Source organism: Callorhinus ursinus, unplaced genomic scaffold (genome assembly GCF_003265705.2).
Source record: "Callorhinus ursinus isolate GAN/ISIS: 27379988/994484 unplaced genomic scaffold, GSC_fseal_2.0 scaffold24, whole genome shotgun sequence".
NCBI classification, from domain to species: Eukaryota; Metazoa; Chordata; class Mammalia; order Carnivora; family Otariidae; genus Callorhinus; species Callorhinus ursinus.
The window spans coordinates 1046345-1067499 of NW_027397086.1; the positions used below are offsets into that span (position 1 = coordinate 1046345).

Consider the following 21155-nt stretch of genomic DNA (forward strand, 5'->3'; position numbering starts at 1 on the left):
AGAAATCCGTGCAAAGGCCCTGAGGCAGGATTGACGTTGGCATGCAAGAGAACCATGGTAGGAGTCAGGTTAGAAAAGAGAGCCAGGGGCTCCACTCATGTGGCCTTGGATGCAACAGGTATCTCACACTCACTTCCCTATATCCCTTCTGTTGGTTTCCTTAAATCACTGACAGGTTGAGAGAGAAGAAATTCAAGCAGGACATTTAAGATGCACATGCAGTGCCACGATTCTGTTAATTCCATAATTATGTTTATTATTTCAAGCTGATGGTTGTAACAGTAGTTACAACGTCATCTCTCGAAGTCCACAATTCTAAAATTGATGCTGATGATGCTTTATCTCTTTCCCCCCAGCTTGATATATGGTCCAAATCCAACTATCAAGTATTCCAGAAGGTAAGCTTTACTTTTTGCTTCTTACTTAAGAGTCAGGAAGGGAAATACGAATGCTCGAAGGTATAAACATTGGTCTTAAGTTAGAGCCTTTTTTTTTAAACTTTATTTTATTATGTTAATCACCATACATTACATCATTAGTTTTTGAGGTAGTGTTCTCTATGATTCATTGTTTGTGTATAACACCCAGTGCTCCATTCAATACGTGCCCTCTTTGATACCCACCACCAGGCTAACCCATCCCCAAAAGAGTGAAAAAAGCCAGACACAAAAGGCTGCTCACAGTATGATTCCATTCATATGACATTCTGGAAAGGTAAAACCTTAGAGACAGAAATCAGATTGGTGGTGTCCAGGGGCTGGGAGTCCGGGGAGGAGATTGTGCCCAAAGGGGCAAGAGGAAATGTGTCGGGGTGATGGGAATATTCTGTATCTTAATTGTGGTGGTGATTACACATTGTATTATGTTCCCAAACTCATGGAACTAATATACCTACTCTAGAGGAAAACTGTGCTTTCCTTCCTGTGTAGGGAAGACCCCGGTTCTTCCCTCCTGTGTTTGTCTCCAGTGAATCTCCATTACTGTGCACATAAAACAATTCACTTCTGCTTCCTCCTGGTCACTGAACATATGGGGGTTTGCCCCACAGTAACAGGACACAAGCTGGGTGTCCTCCAGTTTAACTCAGCCTGACACGATCTCCCCGGAGCTACAGACCCCAGTCACAAGTTCCGTTATCTCTGCTTCTGCCCTCGTGGCAGTAGATCAGAGGTTCCCGTGCCCCCTCCTCAGGCTCTGTCAGTTCACCAGAGCAGCTCCCAGAACCCGGGGAAATGCTTACTTAGGTTTACCGGTTTATTAAAGGACATGATAAAGGATACAGATGAACCGCCAGACGGAGAGATACATAGAGCAAGATGTGGGAGGGCCTCAAGCGCAGGAGTTTTGGTCCCCATGGAGTTGGGGTGCATCACTCTTCCGGCGTTGTGTTGTCTAGTCTGGAAGCTCTCTGAACCCCATACTGCTGGGATTTTATGGAGCCTTCCTCATATAGACATAACTGATCATTAACTCGATTTCCAGCCCCACTCCCCTTCTCTGGAGGATGGGGGATGAGACAGAAAATTCTAAGACTCTGATTACCCTAATTATGGCTTGGTCTTCCTGGTGACCAGCCCCCATCCAGGTGCCCACCCAGAGTTGCCTTGTTAGAACAAGAGATGCCCCTAGTGCTCTTATCACTTAGGAAATTATGAGGGTTTCGGGAACTCTATGCCAGGAACCGGGGGTAGAGATCAAGCAATATATTTATTCTTTTTCTATTATCTCACACCTACAAAGGGTGAATTTTGCTGTATGGAAATCATACCTTAAACAAAAACAAAAAGCAGAGGCTTTTGAGTTGTTCCACGCTCACCCAGTTTTTAAGCTCAGTTTGTCAGAGCCCCGTGGTCTACACAGGTGCCTAGTATGGGCTGAGGGAGGCGGGCTGGCCCTGTCCTCACCCCTCTCCCCACCTCCGCCACTCTAGTGTCTGGTCACCTCTTTGTCTGATGTCAGGCTTCCTCGTGAAATGCTATTTTGGGGAGCTGTCAGAAGAAATGTGACTAGAGGAAATCCTTTCCCGGCTTTTGATGGTAGAAGGGGCCCTTCCCCAGAGCAGCTCAGCACCTGGAGCTTACAAGGGCTCCCACCACCCTGTAACACCCCTGCAGGAGGCCAGCTCCCCTGCAGGACACCAGCTGCTTTCGTCTGCTCTCATCCCGCCTCTGTCTCTGCTTTCGTCCAGTGGCACACTTGGTGGGGTTGCTTGTAATTTCATTCGGTGCCCCATCCAGCTCAACGGCGTGAGCCAGGCACTCTGCTAGGTGCTAGGAATACGAGGGGAAACCAGACAGACAAGGAGGCACAAGAAAGAAGGAAGGTAACTCCAGGGTGTTAACCAGGGGGCTGCAGTTAAGAACAACAGGAGGGGCCTGTCACGTTGGGGCAGTCACAGGAGGCCTTTGTGGGGCAAGACCTAAACCAAGACAGGCTGCTCATGAGAAGGAACCGGTCACTTGAAAAGCTGCGGGAGGAGAGTCCCAGGCAGTGGCGGCAGCAGCCCACCAAGCTTGTGCTGAGGAGCACACATCCTGAGAGCCGTTGGAAGCCTGTGTGATCAGAGCATGCCGTGGGCCGGGAGGGAGTGCTGTGGGGTACAGGGGCAGAGCCGCGGGTGGGCAGGGGCCTCTAGGTCCGGGGACAGAATTCGGATTTTATGTGGTGCAGAGGAGGGACATGACTTTGAAAGCTGAGCCCAAATCGTTTCCACTTCATTAATAGTTATGTCTAAGGAATGCCAGGTAGCTTAGAGAGAAAGCATAGAACTTTTTTTTTTAATTGAGGGGAAATTCACATAACACAATTCCATGACTTTCATGGTGTAGTGGAATATCCCCCCGTCTAGTTCCAAAACCTTTTCATCACCCCAAAAGGAAACCCCGTCCCCATTAAGCAGTGAGCATAGGGCTTGTGTATCAAAGCAGCATAATGGACCAGCTCTGTAATGGTGTTTACTACATCACTTCACATTGTTCCCGGACCTTCTGCATGAAAGGCTAGGCCAAGGACGGATGCCTGCAGCTGGGAGAGGAGTCTGAGGCCCAGTGCCACACATTTAGAGAGCCTGCAAAAGCATTAAAATTCCCCAGTCTGATCACAGTTAAATACAACATGCTGTCCTGGGTTCGATCCTGAGACAGAGATTAATGAGAAAATGAGCTTCGTCACTAACAAGTAACCAGTGTTGGTTTCTTAGCTGTGCCGAAGGGGCCGGGTCATGACAGGTGTCAGCAGTGGGGGAAACTGGGCAAGGGGTACATGGGAGATGTGTGTACCACCTTGGCAACCTTTTTAGTCCAAAATTAAGTTTACCTTGAAAAGAAAACCATCATCTTGACTCTTCTAACACTCCTCTGCCCAGCTGAGCTAGCGAGAAGCATAGCAGAGAAAATTGGTCCAGAGCCTGAAGGGAAGGTGTGTGTGGTCATAGGTAGGCTTTAGGACAGGCAGCTATATTTGAATCTTAGCCTTCTCATCTAAGTGACCATACCTGAGGCATTTACTTGCTCGGTATGCCTAAAGTCTCAGCCTTAAATGCTAATAGCTTTGTCCATGCTGGCTGCTTTGTTGTGTTCTTCCCTAGCAGCTGGTGGAAAAGCATTCTAAAGAGAAAGAACACTGGTCATTATCGGCATCATATTTCACTTTAATAGTGAGAAACATTAAAGCACTTTTGGGTCTTTTGCCTGGTTTATCTCTGTGTCCTCTGTGGTAGTGCAATGAGTTACCTCCTTCGGGCCCCACAAAGGCAGGCCGGCCGTGGCTTCGGGGAGCCATGAGCATTGCAGACCCTCACTGGTCTTTTAACAATGGTCCGATTTCCATTCAAATACCCTTTGTGAGGGAGGGGCTTGCACATGCTTGCCTTTGCGTAGATACTTTTTTAAATGTTCTGTGTAGTATTAAGTATTTTTGAATGCAAGCAGAAAGTTTATTGGGAAGTCATAAAATGTGTGAAACACAGATTTGGTGAAGCATAGATGTGGAGAGACAGCGCTATATTTTTATTCTACCTCCCCTAAAAATAACCTGCCAAGCGCTCTATGTATTTGTTTAAAACTACAAACACACACTAAAGCAGCGTTTAAAATCTGACATTAGTCTAGTCGGAGAGACGTGGGCACACCGGCCAGTTCCTCCCTTGCAGTCTGTGTGGTGGGTCTGAAGCAGTGAGAGCGGGTGCGTCTGTAGGGATGGGGATTTTACCTCACCTGCTGAATGGCATGTTGTCTGTGTGTGGGCAGAGCCCTTTCTGGAAACCCGTCATCATCCCTACCTTCACCTATTTTTAACTAAATGGACTCGACCTGATACTGACCTGTACTCAATTAAAGAACCACAGTTTGGGGACAGGAGAAGTGCTCTCTGGTTATAACTGACTACACGTAATGAAGTCCTTTTCCTGTTCCAGGGGCAGGTAAGAGTCAGTGAATTAAGGAGTCTTCTGTCTTCCCTACTAAAACATTGTCTTTTTGCTGCCAAAGTAAAGAATATATTGGAAAATAATGTAGTACAGAATTAAACTTCCGTCTTTTAGCAGTAAAGCTTTCAGCTAATCATCATCACACGGAAGGGGTTGGGTATTTTGTTTGAAGACAAAGTCATGCACTTGCGGGAGATGCGGGTGGGGAGGATGGAGGACATGTAGGGTGGCCTCACAAAGAGGCAGGACGGTCTGGTGCTTATTTTTCTGTTAGTCTCAGGCCGCATTGGTGGACAGAGGACAGACCGCACAATGAAAACAAAGCTGGGACCACTTGTCTATTGTAGACTCTGGAAGCCTGGTACGATTTACGGGACGGTGGGCAGCATCTCCAACTCAAAATGCCAAAAGAGAAGGATTAGCGGGCAGCATTTCTAAACTCTGCTTTTTAGTCTCAGCTTTTTCTCAGAATCCTATTTGCTTCTTGTCCACCCACTTAAATTTTGGTTGTCCTGATGGATGTTACTGCTCGCGTTTCCCACAAAGGCACTCAGAGCACTGCGGTAAACATTCCCTCCTGCCTGTCGGTCTGCTCACACCCATGCACGGAGACTGGGAAGGGGAGGCCTAGTTGTCTACGTTGTCTGAAAGGTTCAACCTGAAACAGGAGGGAAGCGCATTTTCAGGCCACAGTGACATGGTCAGGGAGGAACCTTGGTCATCGGTAAGAAGGGATCTCTCCAGCCGAACACAGTTCCCGAATGTGCTCACCATGGCGATCAGAGACGGGAGTCCTGGGCCCTCCCCGTATGGTTGGAGGAACGCTCTCCCGGCATTGCTCTGGTGTAGAACCCCAGGACTTCCTTTCTTTGGCGTTTATTATGTGGTCGCAATTACTACGGACTGTGTGTGTGTTTCCCTGCCCACAAGCACAGCGGCAGCGGCTGCGGAGAGAGGCCTGCTCGAAGGTGGGACCCCTCCCAGCTCTTTTCCCTCACTGTGACAAAGCAAGGTGGTGGGAGGAGGGCTGCCTCACTGGAGCCCACCCGAGCTTCCACTTGCCTTTTCATTCCTGGAAAAGAATGTCAGGAGCTAAGAGAATGGAAGCGCACACCTGTCACATTCTCCTCGGGCCGTGCACGTGGGACTCCCTGGGTTAAAAGACAAGCTCACGAGGTCCTGTCACAAATCTGAGCCCATGAAATGAAATGTGGCCTGCCTTTTGTCTGCAGTGGGGACTGTCAGCAAGCCCTTTCCCTCTTCCTCATTAGACCCCTTACCCTGGCGCAGGGAAGCGGTGGACGGCCAGGGACAGCTTGCTGTGGGGCCGTGGCTGCCGACAGGTTCCCGTCGTTCACTGTGGTGCCCCGGGGGCTCGGTGCACTTCGTCCTAGGGTGAAGCGGCTTTTTATAGCCCGCGTGTCTCCAGCAGAGCAGACTCAGAGAATGGGACTTAGAAATAGGGGAGCCATCTGAAAGGGCAGAAGCACAAAGGGCCAGGAAGGGTTTCAGGCGTGTTCATATTTTTCTGACATTTAAACTCTGCAGGGGCAGTCGCTGTTTTGATCTTTAACCTCCTCATTTCAAAACACTGTGCATTTTCATCCAGCAGCTTAGGGAGAGTGAGAGCAAATCTGCAGCTACTTACTGCGTTAAGTCTCGGCAGGGAGGCTGAGGAAAGAGGTGGGACGTGTGTGCGGCCGCAGACAGGCAGGTGTGTTGGGAGAAGCAGTACCAGAGGGACCAGCACATCCTCCGGAGCATTGCCACTCGGAGGGAAGCACAAGAGTCATCGCCCATGCACGTCCGGCTCGGAGCCCACAGTCGTTCCAGAAGCTTCGGAGGGAAGAGCGGCTCTCTCGGGGCTGTGCCATCAGAACTTCGCTGCGGACGGGTGGGTTGTCCAGTGGCGGAGAGTATCCGCTTCCTCAGACATCCCCTCACTCATTCATACTCGGACACAAAGACCTGGCCTTGGCCTCGCACAGACTTTGTTAGGGGGTGTCACTCACTCACCCAACTGAGTGGCCACCCGGGGCTTTTCCACACAAGAGACGGAGTCGTCCAGAGAAGAGTCACTGCTCTGAAATTTGGGATCCATTGAATACCTCCCACAAGTTGAGTGCCTGCCCAAGTGGTACATGATAAACCTCACTTGTTACTAATCCCAGGTCCCAGGAAAGGGAGCCATCCCAAGGACGGATGGTTCCCAGAGGACGAGACTAGCTCTTCTGAAGGAGGCCGTGTGGCGTGTCTCATTGGAGTGTGTGTACCTGCTGCAGCATTGCACGTCGCTGAAGAAGCTCAATAAATAGTTATTTTCGTTCTCCTCTGTAATATCTAAAATTTCTTCCTACCGGCTCATTTACGTTCCTTTCCGAAAGCCCCCCTGAAATGCCACAAAGACCTGGAAGCGCCTACAGCTGTGGCCAGATCTCAAAGCCCTGGTGCCACATCTCCATCCCTGCCCTCGCTCAGTGTCCTGCTTAGGTGAGGCCGTCGGCAGAGGCCCCCACACCTAGAAGGGTTCTGCAGCCTCCGAAAAGGGGTCTCTTTTGTGTTGTAGAAGGGACCTCTGCTTTTTCCAGATCCCGTCATTCTGACAAGTGCCCTTTTCTCTTAAATCCCGATTAACTTTTCTCAAGGAGGAGAACTTACTTTTTTAGACCAGATATGGTGGCACTTGGCGCTGTTTCCGTGCATCCCATGGCTGCCTCATAAGTGTGTCTTGTTGCTCCCAGACAGAGAAAATCGCAGGCACGCCTCTCACCAATGTGAGGGCAAGTGGGCAGACTCCAGACAAGGGACAGTGCGGGAGCAAGGCCCGCTGGAACCCAGTATCATCAAGCTGTCGACGCACTTCAGGGAAGGAGAGGTGGCAGACAATCCCAGGGTCATCTCCGGGGTGGCATTTCCTAAGCTGAGAGCTGGGCTGGATTGACCAGGTTGGATAAGCAGAAGGAAAATGGGAGTGGATGTTGTGGAGTGTCAGCCCCAGGGGCCATGGGTGCTGAGAATGGCTGGGAGGGATCATTCCCCTCCCCCTACTGCCTTTTATCACCACCTTTTCTCTTCAGGGGCAGGCTTGAATATTCACAAGCTTCTAAAAACCCAGAATAGATTGGATCATGGATTTTCCCCTTATGATACCCCAATACCTTCCATCCGCAAGGCTCCCTCCACCCCCGCTGAGCATGGTAATGGCCAAGAGCCTTGTTCGGGTCCTCACAGGTACCCAGTTTCACGGTTGGAGTGGAACAGGAAAGCTCGGGCCCATCCTGCTGGTTCATGGCTCTCTGCATTAGAGGAGTCCCAGAGGAGTCGGTCTTGATTCTGGAGCTCGTTTCTTCCTGAGGGCTCACATGAGCCTCGGGATACCCCAGGTCAGAATCCAGCAACGGCTTCTGGGAAGCCTGGCCGCCCACCATTGCCCAGTCCCCGTTCCCACAGCCCAGCAGGCTACCTCACGCTGCAAGGCGGCTCTCCTGCACTGAGCCTGCCCCCCTTTCTCGGGCCCTGGCCCACATTCCCCACGGTGACCTTTCCTGGGAGAGGCAGTGGCTGAGAGCCATTCTGCCGTGTGTTCAGTCCCCGACTGACCACTGCTCCCTGTGTGGTCTCACTTGCCTCAGTCTCCCCATATGTAAAATGGACATCATACGAGTCCCTGCCTCACAGAAATGGGGTGAGGTTGAGTCCACAGGCATGAAGTGTAAGGTGAACTTCCAGTCCGTGGCACACCCCGCTTCTCTCAGGTGCTTGTTGGCAGTGAGCACTCTCCTCTCCAGGAAGCTGTCCACCTTCCGCCAGTCTCTCGCCTTGAGGACCACTGCTCACATCTTCTCCTGTCTTCACGGTCGCCTCTCCATGGTCTCTGCACAGTGGACACAGATGTGAAGCCTCAGGTTCTGGAGTCAGATGGGCCTGGATGTGCATCCAGCTCTGCCGTGTGTGAACTGGCCAGCTGGGGATGTAGCCTCTCTCCGGGCTTCAGGTCCCTTGGCCACAAAAAGGGGCAGTAGTAGAACCTACCTCGTGGGGTGCGTGCTGTGAGGATTCCGTGTGGAGTGCTGGGCGCTGTGGTTGTGCCCAAAGGAAGTGGTCAGTGCGTGACAGCCGCTGTTCCCATGTCAGGGGAAGGCCACGGAACTCAGAATCCACCGCCCGCTTTACGGTAGGGGATCTGCCATGACAGCCCCACACACTCCCACCGAAGCAACCACCGTGTTCCTCTTTCTCCAGGCAGAGGATCTCCCATCCTGGTCAGAAAGTGAGCTACACAGGGAACAAGGCACCTGGAATTACAACCCCCCAGCAGTGCCCTGACGTGCTGATACGGAATCACAATCCCAGGACCTGGAACGTTCCCTCGTGTCCCGAGAGGGCCCGTGGCACCTCTGGTGATCACCAGAAGGCGCCCAAGAGCCATGTGTTCCGCCCTGACCCTGTGTCCGCCCCGCCCAGCACCCTGCACACAAGGCGGGGTGCCCTCCCAGCTCTGCACACCGGGTTCTTTCCCCTGCAGCTGCCTCGGCTTTGGTAGGGAAGTAGGTGGGATGGTCTGGATTGTCTTGGGAGCCCAGATGTCTCTGGATGTGTTTCTCTAACTGCAAGGCTGTTCCTGCAGAAAATAACGTCACACCAAGCGGGTACAGAACAATTCAGGTATCTTTGGGGCTTGGACTTTGCTGGCAGCCAGCAACAGAATCTGGCATTTTACCATCTGGAAAGCGTTGAACTTTTATTCGTTCATCTAAATGAAGAGCTTTAATTCCTTAATCCTGGGAAATGTCAAGGACCTTTTGTGTGCAGCTCCTCTCAGCCCCGCACAAGGGCTTTGGCAGAATGAGGCTGGTCGGGACTCTGGAGAGTTCCCTTGTGGCCACTCGGGGGTTTCCCTGTTCACCCAGGCCCTCCTCCCCACCGAGCCCCACGACCTCAGCTTTTCCCACTCCCAAACCCCCTTTCGATCTGCTCCCCTAGGGAACACCCCTGGCCAAAAGTAAATCAGTAGAATCCCGCCTTCTCTCTCGTTCACTCAGGGTCCCGTCAGGTGCGTGGCACCAGTGCAGTGCCACCTTTTTGAGCACTCTCCTCTCCGTGGATGCCCTGAGCTAGGCCCCCGGAGGGTACACGAGCCCAGCGTGGCCCCGTCCTCACAGAGAGCACAGCCTGGGGTGAGGCCGGGCTCCTGGTCACGGTCAGGCAAGCGCAGGGCTGGGCTGTCCACAGGTGCTGCCGGGGCTACAGGCCAAGGGACAGAAGGGCTTCAGGGGAGGAGCATCCCACGCTTGAGCTCAGAGCAGTCGGGAAAGCAGGTTTGGGAGAGGAATCCTTGGAGCGGCTGGCAGTGTGGGAGCCTGTCATGGGGCTGGGGGGAGACAAAGCTGGGACCTGGTTCATCGAGGCCCTCACACCCCTTTCCATGGTGTTTCCAAGTTCCCTGCAGGTTCCGGGGGGTGGGGGGGCGGGGCGGGTTGTCATTGTTGTTTTGCCTCTGGAGGCCATCTGCCACCAGTCTGCACTCAGATCCAGGGAGCTCGGGGGCTTCCCTGCAGGGTGTCCGTGGCATCTTGGCTGCAACTTTAAAGAGATTGGAGTGAAACCCCCAAACCAAACCAAAAACTCCTTTATGGCAGCCCTGGCATATGCCACAGGCTGTGTTCAGTACTTTATAGACAAGGTCTTAACCCTTCTCAGACAGAGCTTGATCTCGAAACCATGGCCACTTTTCCAGCAAGATGGAGCAGCAGGGTCCTTCTTCATCTGTCCAGTTCCCACCCGGACAGCCCTGGCCTCTGCTCTCACCCCTGGCAGTGCCACCAGGCTCCAGGGGACAGTTAGAAGCCCTTCAAAGCCCAGGCCGATGGCCCTTTCATCGAGCAGAGAGGGAAGTATTGATCTTGTCTAAGTAATGCCCAGTCCCCCCGGACTGCAGTGCTTCTTCCTCAGGCCTGCAGGCCTGGTGAACCTGCGGCATACAAATCCAGGGTGCAGATTAGAGATTTGGGCCGCATAATAAAAATGAAACAACCTCCTTCCGCTCTACTGTACTTTTATCCCGGTTTTAGAAGCGTGTCCCTGCTCCATTCCCCATCACCCCCAGCACTTTCAGGACTGACTTCATAGCATTTCCATTTTGAAATACTGATGACTTCTCTTTTCATGGAATGAGTACTTCTGGGACTGTTTTAAATATTCTTCATAAAGCAAGTGCTCCTCCTCGGAGCAGTGTTGCTGGCAGGAATTATGGTCTCTTTAAACATTTTAACACATGAGGTTCACATCTTTGACTCCTGGACCCACACAGAATGTTCTCATTCTGAGACGTTCCCAGTGCCCCTCTCCTTAAGGGTGGGTCTGTCCTTGGCAGAACCCTGAGTAGAGACCCCAAACTCTTGGGCTCATCTCCTTATGGAGCACTCAAGTATATCCAGTGAATGAAAGTTCCTTTTTATTCTTTGACTTGCAGCATGTGTACAACCAAGTGGCAAATGTTTGGTTTGTGCTCCAGAGTCTCTTTGAAGCCCATCAAGATGGGAAGAGGCTTCTAGCACCAGGAGTCGTGCTGCTCTGACAGTCTCCCTGGTTCTGAGCTGGGTTCTCCAAGCTCTTTGTAACTGGCCCAGAAGCTGAGGACTAGGTGGGGTGATAGAAGGTCACATCAGAGCAGCGGGTGGGTTCCTGGAATGGGGCAGATCGGCTCTTCCTTTTTATTAGAACAAAGAGCTTTAATGTTACCGCTGGTTGGCCTGAGGGTGGAGCTCCGCACAGATGTACCCTCAGGGCGTGCAGCCAGGCCCTCCAGCAGCGTCCGCTGAAAACCTAAACCCAGGGGTGCCAGTGATCCCAGCCTCATGCTCCTTTACCAGGGCCAGCAGGGAGAGTGATGCAACCAAGGTCACCCAGCTAATTAGTGATGAATCCAGGACTGAACCCTGTCTCTCGACAGCTCCACATCACCTTTCCCGGCACGCTGCCTTTGGTTATGTTAATGTAGGCCAGAGAGAATGTTCTCTTCGGAGTATGTAGAAGCAGGTATTGGCTGGAGGGAAGCCAGAATCTGGGTCTCTACCTGGCTTCTCTTTTAAAATAAGCAACTCCTAAACACTTGGGTACTTAACTTTCCCCATTAATCTTGTGGGACACACTTTTAATAGAAGCCTCAGCTCTGCTGGCGTAGCGGGGGCGGCCGTGGGCCTCACGGGCTGTGTGCTGGCAAATATTTGGCTCCGTGCCATCAGCCCAACGCAGCAGGAAGTGCGGTGTGACCACCAGAGCCCAGAGCTAGCTCAGCGCCCCCTGGCCGCAGCCCTCGCCCTGCTGGTGGGAAGCAGGCAGTGGCCCACAGCGGCCTGTTCCTCTGTGGCCCCTAATGCTGCTGACGTCGCAGACGTCACAGTCACCTTGGGGAGCTTTGTGACCACACACTTCCTGGCCCCCAGCCTGGGCTCCCTTTTTTTTTTTTTTTAAAGATTTTATTTATTTATTTGAGAGACAGAGAATGAGAGATACCATAAGAGGGAAGAGGGTCAGAGGGAGAAGCAGACTCCCTGCTGAGCAGGGAGCCCGATGCGGGACTCGATCCCGGGACTCCAGGATCATGACCTGAGCCGAAGGCAGCCGCCCAACCAACTGAGGCACCCAGGCGCCCTGGGCTCCCTTTTAGAAGCTGAGGGACGGTGCCCCGGGTACCACCTCACTTCTGTGCGCCTCGCCTCTGCTGCTCAGCCAGCTCTCCACCCTGGCCTGGAGGCCTGCACATAGGCAGGGTGATGCCTACAGCCTGGGCGAGCCCAGGAATCCCTGAGTACAAGCCCTGGGCCACCAAGTAATGCAGTACAGCCGGTCCCTGACTTACAGTCTTTCAACTTAGGATTTTTCGACCTTCGAATGGTGTGAAAGCAACACACATTCAGTAGAAACAGTACTTAGAAGTTTGAATTTGGATCTCAAGCTGGCACTGAGCGAGTGGTATGATACTCTCTCGTGAGGCTGGGCAGCAGCTGCGGCCCTCGGTCAACCCCGCCTTCACGAGGGTGACCAACCCCTCCGCTGACAACCGTTCTGCGCGTCACTTTCGGTACAGTATTCAGTACGTGACATAAGATACTCTGCATTTTATGTCATCTTGCGTAAGATGGTTCTGCCCAGCTGTAGGCGAGTATAAGTGTTCAGAACACATGTAAGGTAGGCCAGGTTAAGTGTATTAAATGCATTTTCAACTTAACGGTGGATTTATCAGGATGTAACCCCGTCGTAAGTCGAGGAAGATCTGGACCACAGATTCTGTCTTTTTAGAAGAGTAAACTGCTGGGGAATGATAGCATATCGAGAGTTTTTGCCCCCTCCCTATGTCTCGCTGACCCTTTCTGTTTGTCACCACTCCGTCCTTTGTTCTTCCCCAACAGATAAAGAACAGAGTCTTTGTGGTCGCCATGAAACCCGGGCTCTGTGGGGCTGACCTTTGGCACAAAGTAGCCTTGCCGGCCCTACCCCGTTCTCTCTGCCCCACGGCTGGCCAGAGGCCGCCAGTGGGAAAAAGAATTTGGACTTGACATGCCAAAATGTAACGGAGGATTCCCCCTCTCTTTTGCACCCCCCCTTTATTCTCAAGCAGTGTACTTAGGGTTTCCCTTAATTAACATATGTGCACCTGCCCAAAGGCTGCCGGCTCTTGTTTGCCCTGTCTCCCCCTTCATTCTCCATGGCAGGGAGACTCCACCCAGAGACCCTCTTGAGAGCCCACCTGTGTCAGGCCCTGTTGGGATGGGCACCTGGGATGTGACAGCGAGCAAGAGGCAGAGGGAGAGCTGTGTGAGTGGCAAGAGCTGGGCATAAGTGAAGAAACCAGCCCCGAGTCCTGCCTCCCTAAGAGTCCTGGGGGCCATGCCCTTCTGGGGAGGGGGTGGCCTAGGTGTGCAGCCTCTGTCCGGGCCCAGGCTCCTGCCGTGCTGCTCTGGAGCTGCTTGAGTGGGCCGGTCACTTAACCTCCCGTGACCCCTCTCTCTCTTGGAAATGGGCTCATCACAGTGCACTCCCGCTGCGGTCGTGAGGATTAGGTGAGAGAAAGATCGGAAGACCCACGGTGGGGTGGATGCTGCCGTTCAAGTGCTTTCCCTGCACTGGCACATCGAATCCTTGTCCAAGGTCATGTGACTCGTAAGTGACAGACAGCACTCAGACCCACGCCGTCTGGCTCACAAGCCCCGACTCCTCCCAAGCCTTGTGGTGTAGACCACCTCATGCGGGGCTTCAGCTCTTACCGCAGGCAGCCCTGCTTTGGCTTTGGCTAACATAACTCGTGATCGCCCCAGCACCCTCGCGTTCTCGGATTGAAGACGTCAGAAGCTCCTTGCACACAGTATGGTGGAGGAGCTTTGGGAGACTTGTTTTGACTGGCATCTGCTTCACCAGTGTGTTGACTGGCAGCAGTTTCAAGGGCTCTTGAAAGATTCCTTTCTCCCTCAGAGCTTAGTTCCCCGCCAGTTTGGGTGCCTGCAGACCTTCTCTGCCGGTTTGAGCTGGGGACAGAATTTCGGTAAACCCTGGCCGGCAGGAGAGGAAGAGGAAGCTGAAGGTGAGACCGATGGAGCCCCTCAGGTCTGTGACAGGCCGTGGGAAAGTCACCCCCAGCCACGAGCTGGAGGGGGGAGCACACCCCAGACTGAGCCGGAGCGTCGGCAGTGTTCCTTGCCTGGAGGTGAAAAGCCCCTGTGTGGCTGTCTACTCACCGCTTTTGTTTTTTTGTTTTGTTTTGTTTTGTTTTTAAGTAAGCTCTGCCCCCAATGTGGGGCTCGAACTCACGACCCCAAGGTCAAGAGTTGCACGCTCTACCAACTGAGCCTGCCAGGCGCCCCTGCCCACTGCTTTCTGAGTGGCCCTGGCCCTCTGTGCCTGAACTCTCCCACCCTCGCTGCTTACCTGGTGTCACTTGCCCTCTGCTCTTCTTTGCAGGGTCCCCTGACTCGCTGGTCTGTTGTTACTTCGTCTGCTTTGTCTGCTCCTCCCTCCCTTGCTCTAGGTCTGCTTTGATCGGTTCTTAGGGTCTTTCCTAACTCACTCACTGGAGGGATGAATGGCCTCCCCTCCCGGGAGCATTAGTGTCCTTCCTTAGCCTCCCCCGCCAGGCAGCATGGCTCTGATCTGCCAGTGGAATCTTAGGAGCTATACCTTACGGTGGGGCCATTACACTGGGGCCCAAGCCTCGGCTGGGCTGGCACAGAGTAGATTTAAATTAGTTAATAGCTAAATGTTTTTGTTGCCTCGGGCCTGTTTTTTTCAACGTCTTAGATGCTGAGCAAAAAAAAAAACAAAACAAAAAAACAACTTTGTTACTGAAAAGTGTAAAACAAGAAAACAGCAAAGGTAGAACGCTTTGACAGATGGAAGATTATCGTAGGTGAATTTTCCCCACACTCTACAGCCATGCCTAAGCCTGGTGCTTTGGAGTTTGGCCGCAGGAGCCCCAGAACCAGGAGTGGCGGAGTTTGTGAGGAAGGGAGAGAAAATATAACAAATCTGTCAGCTTTGTTTCCTTCCAATTAAGATGTCTGTCATTAGTGATGGAAAAGTGGGGAAATTAAATGATCATATCAGCACGAGGAAAAACTGGCACCGTTTGGCAAGTTAAGGGAGTAGTTTATACTGGACCTTGTGAAAAAGTGGCTAAAGTTGGCCGGATTGCCAATCTACTAATAGAGAAACTAGTTAGCTGCCCTCTCCGGGAGCCAGAGGCCAAAACAGTGCTGTGGTGGAGCTGGAGGCCCTGGAGGACATTTTCTGGTTCATTCAGTTGTTCTGCTCTCGAGCGGCCAGCTGTCTGGCAGCCACATTGCACATCTCCTGACCTGGGCTTCTCATCGGGCCTCTGGTGCGCCGAGGACTTCACTGGGCTGGGACGCATGGCAGACGATACCCGGGCCCATGGGGCCTTTTTCAGAACCTGTGTTGCCGGCCCCGGGGTTCCTGTTGGGAGGGGTGGCCCAGGCTTGGGCCTTGCAGCTTCTGGGCTCAAACACCCACTGCCCCTCCTCAGCTGTGTGACCTAGCCACCGGCCCAACCTCTGGAAGTCTCCATCTCCTCTTCTATAAAATGAAAAGGGGAGTACACCCACCTCGGTTAACTTTCAGTTTCCTGCTGACTTTTATATGTTGGTCATATAAAATGCTTCCTGTTAAAAATTCTGCAAAGAAAACACGCAGCCAAACAAAGCAGGCCAGCCTGGGCCATGGCTTCTGGGCGGCCAGCATGACCGGGGGAATCCAGCCCCAGGACAGGTGCTCAGGCTGCTGAAGTGGACGGATCTAGGCCCGTCCCAGGGGCCTCCTGGGACTAGTGGTGAGCTCTCCACATCTGGGGAAAGGAGCATACCCGCAGCCAGAGGACAGCAGGCCACCGGCAAGCAGCTGGCCTGGCTGCCCCGCTATGACAGCACTCGTGTGGCAGGGCTTGTGAGAAGCATTGCAAAATAAATAGCAGGGGCTGGAGAAGGAATTCTCCAGAAACTCTTTCTTTTGTAAATTTCCCATGAAATGGCACTTGCACGGGTGGTTTTATTTAGCACGGGGTCTGGGTGGGCAGGAAGCAGCCTCCAAGCTCAGGGGCCGTGGGGCCCAGTTTGCTTTGCTGTGTTCTATAGCCATAATTTCACCCCACCGATCACTACCCACCGTCTTGCCAAGTTATCATTACTACTGTTTAAAAAAAAAGCGTTGCTCATTTTAGAAAGCTGTCTGTCAGAAATGCTTAAAATAAAAACAGTCTGCACTTGAAAGGATAAGTACCACTTATCTTGAAAGTCACTTGGGTAACAATTTCTCAGCAGTGTTGGACATGCGACCTGTAGCTGTGTTTTCAAGAAGGCCGGTGCAGATGTTCCTGGTATGTGGCCTTTAGTGAGTGGGCATTTTTAAGTTTATTTCTTGATTCAGCAGATATGTACTGAGCACCTGCTAAATGCCGGGTGATGTTCTAGGCCTTGGGGACGTAGCATGAACGAGATGGGCCTGATCCCTGTCCCAACAGAGCTAATCATCTTGTGGGTTCACCAGCCACCAGGCAGGCCACAGAAGTCCAGCAGGGAAAGAGTGCTCATCCAGAGGCGAGAGGAGCAGAAGGGAGAGGAGACAGGCAGGACTGCAGCCTGGCTGGGAGGAAGGTGCTTCCTCCAGGAATAAATGCACAGCCATTTATTTAGGGAAAGTGAGGCTCAGGTTCTGTAAGCTACGGAGCCTGTGTCCTCACTCTTTGGGGGTGTGGCCTCTCTGACCTTGCGTGTGGACACAGCTAGACTGACTTCTGGATCGTTTGCAACTCACCATGTGGAGCCTGGAGCAGCCCCTCCAGATCCCTTCTACCTGACTGCTTCGCCCCCCTGCTGCTTAGGTCCATTGGCGCATCACATGGTGTGTGGGGACAGCTAGAAACTGGGGAAGTCTGTGCCAGGTAGACCCATGTTTACTCCTGCTCAAAGTTGATCATTTTACCTGGGTTTTGTTTGTTTCATTTTGCTTTTTAACCACATTTCTAAATGACAAGAATCCCTAGTAAAGACAGTCAGCTAAACCATGAGTTTGAACACAACTGTCAAATCAGGTATCATCTATTAATTTGCTAATTGATGGCAGGCATTAGCAATTTGAGGTGTCAAATTTCAGAACTACAAGGGATCTTAGATTACTCCTTTGTTTCTCAGAAGGGACATTGAGACCCAGAGAGATTAAGCAGTTGGGGGCTTAAGGCCAGTGTGCGTTCCGTCTGGTCACCGGTTGCGTCTAGTAGGCCTAAAGCAGTTGTGCCCTCAGCCCTGCTGATAAAGCCTCTACTTGGAGTTTGGGGACAGTGGGTGTGGGCCACCAGGATGCTGAAAATAGGCCACAACTTTGGAAGAGAAGACCACACTTGGAGTGGCAAGGCTCCTCCGAAGGGTAATAGGAACTGTGAGACCCAAGGGAAAGATCATCAGAAATGACCAGATCCTGGGTGACAGAATCATAAAATCTCGTACGACTACAAATTGTGAGATAGAATGAGAATTACAGGAAGCAGAAACATCAGTTCCCCTGCCAGGGACATTGTTCCAGTGTGAAGATGAAGTCGAATGTGGACAGGTGGAAAAGCTTCTTTGCATCCATGCAGTGTTATCCTGAGGTGACTTGGCTAAAAAACGTCTTTGGTCTGCCGGTCTTTCCCTCTCCGCCAGCCTCAGGCCATGCCCCTCCTCTCAGGTGCTGCCCCTGGCCTGGGTTTCCAGTTGCTGGAACTCACTCCTCCTACCTCCAGGCCTGAATACTTGGCATCCTCTCTGCCTACAACAGTCCTTTTCCCCTGCCCCTGCTCCCCAACTTTGCTAACTAATTTTCGTACTTGAGATTTTATTTTAGATGCCCTTTCCCCCAAGAGGCGTTCAGAAGCAGATTGGTTTATCACAGAAAGGGAATGCATTGGTTTAGTTTTCTCTGTGCTGGTTTGGACTGGCTTCTAACTCCAGTCATTATCCTTGGTTCCAGGTGACGGACCACGCCACCACTGCCCTGCTCCACTATCAGCTGCCCCAGATGCCCGACGTCGTGGTCAGATCCTTCATGGTAAGTGGCCTTACGAGTCAAGTCTCCTTCGGGAACCTTGGCTCCCTCCAAGTGAGCAGGCAGCTCAGAAGGTCGCTGTTCCATCTCTGGACCTCTAGGGCCTCACAATGGGAGATGGGCCAGTGTAGAACCGATGCTTTCTTTAAACCAGGAAGGGATTTATGAGAAACCGTTTCCCACTTAATTAACTGGTGTTTTCTGTCAGGCTGAACAAATGGTGGTTTCAGGAGTGATCTCCCAACACAGTTTCCCACATTGATTTAGTCAATAAGATATTTACTGAGCTCCTGATCTATGCCAGGCCCTGTGCTTGGCACTGAGCAGGTAGCAATGACTAAGACAGATCTTGCAGTGCCCCCCCCCAAGACGTACATTGTCAGAGCTAGAGCTCGGGATGGGGAGTGACCCCAAAACAGCCAGACAGCCATTGCCCTGGTGTGTTGGAGTCCACTCCTGCCAGCTCTTGTTACATGTTGAGAATTTTGCGACCTGGTTTGTTCAACCATTGGTAGCTTGAAATTGAACCAGAACATTTGCACCATGGAAATCAGCAAACGCTGCAAGTCACAACTTGCCGCCGCCCCTAGGGCTGAGTCCTCTGCACGGCTCTGCCCAAGGCTGTCACGTGACCAGCGTTTGGCCTAAGCAGGGCCATTGGCCAGCTCTGCTAGATCCTGCCGGGCAGAACTGGCAGCTGTGTGTTCAACATCATGTGGACATGGCTTCATGCTCTCCCCTCGGTAGGCACCATCTTTCACGGCGGCTAAAACTCCCTTTTCAGTGCATGCTAGGAATGCTGCCAGTTAGAGACCTACTCAGAAGACCTACCTGTTAGCAAGTCCAAATCAGTGTTGACAGCCAGGTGGAGTAGTGTTTATCCACTTCATCCCATCACGGTTTGCCTCAGCAAGTGAGCTTCTTAGAAAACCTGCAGTTCATTTCTTGGAAGACGCAAACCTGACTTATTGATCCACTTCACCACGCTGGGGAGGGCGAGCTAGCAAACCTGGGCACTCGGCAGAGCCGCGCATGAGGGGCTGTCTCATGTGTCGAGAGGACAAGTCAGCTGACAGTCTTCGGCAAGCTCTTCTTTTTTGGACAGATACACAGTCTTGCTTTTTAACCTAACATGTTGTCATGCCCAGTTTCCCTTTGGTAACTGACTCTGGGATTTGGGGAGGATCTGAATTTGATCAGCACTGGAGGATAAATAGTTCAGCTGAATGATCCATCGACTTCCTCGAGTTTCTTGCCAAAACCTCAAACACCTGGCCTTTGGAAGGGGGACAGTATCGATGGGCCCCAGTCTGCCACCACGAAGGCAGCTGTGATGTGATAGAAGGATTTGTATCAATAAACTCGACCTACCTCTTCAAAGAACAGTTTTCTCTTATCGACGTAATGCAGGAGGACATTAAATGTGAGATTCATGTGCCCCTGTCCCAGTGAGAACTTGCCTAACTTGCTTGCCTATTGTTGTGGGGTGTGAGTTGGGTTTTTTGTTGGGTTTTTTTTTTTTTTTTTTTTTTTTTTTTGGTAGCGAATCTCCTTGAGTTTGAGAATTGAGTTATGGGAGTCTCATCCTTATGTATGATGCCCGAGAGAACTCTGCACTCTGAACCACTCAAGTGTATATTTGCCGCTTATTATGTTATTTGGTGGCACCAGGTTGTCCCCGCCCTCCCCTAGGTGCACATTGGGCCACATTGTGACAGTGAGTGATGACCTCTGAAATCAAATTAGAAAGAAGGCATGTTGACCTCAGTGGAGAGTTCGAACATTGTCATCAATGCAAAGTCTTCCTCCACATGTGTCCGTGCCCGCTCCTCAGTAGCGAACAAGGCGAGAATCATTGTGCATCTTCAGGAGACACGGGACACAGGAGTGAAACTTGGTTCTGTGTGGCCCTGAGCCCCAGGCTGTGCACTGGTGCACGGCCACTCCTTCGGGAGCATTTCCTGCCCCTGAGAGCCAGAATTCCTATCTTAAAAACTCCCTCGGGGTGGCAGGTGGGGTTGCTGGGGGAGCACCAGAAGTGAAAATCAGCCGCATTGTGACCTCGTGGATTCTGCATGCAGCACTCTGGTGAAATCACGGGCCATCTTTTGGGTCACAGCCAACTTGAGTTCTCTGGCCTCGAGATCATTAGGCTTGACAGGAAGGATGACATTGGAAGCACCCGGACCCCATTTCTTTTATTTCTCTCCTCACTTCTCTTTTTAGACCTGGTTAAGAAGTTACATAAAGCTGTTCCAGGCCCCGTGCCAGCGCTGCGGGAAGTTTCTACAAGATGGCCTTCCCCCGACATGGAGGGATTTCCGAACCCTCGAAGCCTTCCATGACACCTGCCGTCAGTGACCCAGCCCCAGCCCCAGCGCAGCCTGTGGGCCCCGCCCAGCACCTTCCCAGACAAGCCCTCAGTCGGATGGCTCAGACCTATCCTCCCCGCCCAGACACAATACCGCCACTCGGCCTGTTCCTAAAGCATATCGTACGTTAAGGTTGAGCCTCTTGCAGAGCAGATTCCATCTTGTGTTGATCGGACTAATTCTACACTGTAACTGGTTTATGGAAGGCAGAGAAGACCTTTTTAGAACTCAGAATAAGAAAGTTAAGCAGCATGTTCTTCTTTGTATGTTAGCAACGCCGGCGAATTGATCCTCCTGGGTCTGTGTTCTAAGTCATTTTCACGAGCCCTTATCGTTTGAATGAGCCCATGTTCACATATATTGTCATGCTGGGTGTTTTGTTTTGTAACTTATTTTTTTTATATATATATAAGCAGTAAACCTTTTGTACCCCGGACAAGGCTTTGTCTCCTGTTTCTTAAAGCACCTTCTACACTCAGTTGAGTGAACATGTGAGCAGATCTGGGCCTTTTGAAGAAAAAAACCACTTAGTAATGTCTGCGTTTAAAACCTTGTTCTTTCTGGGGACACATTTCCTTGCTTCTTGCTTTTAGGAGAGAGGACAGTGTTGGCAAATACTCCATTTCAAAGACGTTTTTGCAGTTTGAAAAATGGATTGTTCTTTTTGAGGAAAAAAGCACACAGATGTTGCTTTCTGCTAAAGCAGTAACACACATACGTACCAAAGGGAAAGGAATCTGCCCGTGTTACCAGCTAGAACACATGTAAGC

At 51.7% G+C, this 21155-nt stretch overlaps 1 protein-coding gene across 1 annotated transcript in view; it reads left to right on the forward strand.

Moving 5' to 3' along the window:
* MED27 (mediator complex subunit 27) overlaps positions 1–20815 on the forward strand; it is a 208024-nt gene extending 187209 nt beyond the window's left edge. Inside the window, exons 6-8 of the mRNA XM_025888310.2 lie at positions 357–398; positions 17939–18016; positions 20240–20815. Of these exons, the coding sequence (XP_025744095.1) occupies positions 357–398; positions 17939–18016; positions 20240–20374 (255 nt within the window). The 3' untranslated portion in view covers positions 20375–20815. The remainder of the gene's footprint in view (positions 1–356; positions 399–17938; positions 18017–20239) is intronic.
* Positions 20816–21155: the final 340 nt, after the last annotated feature.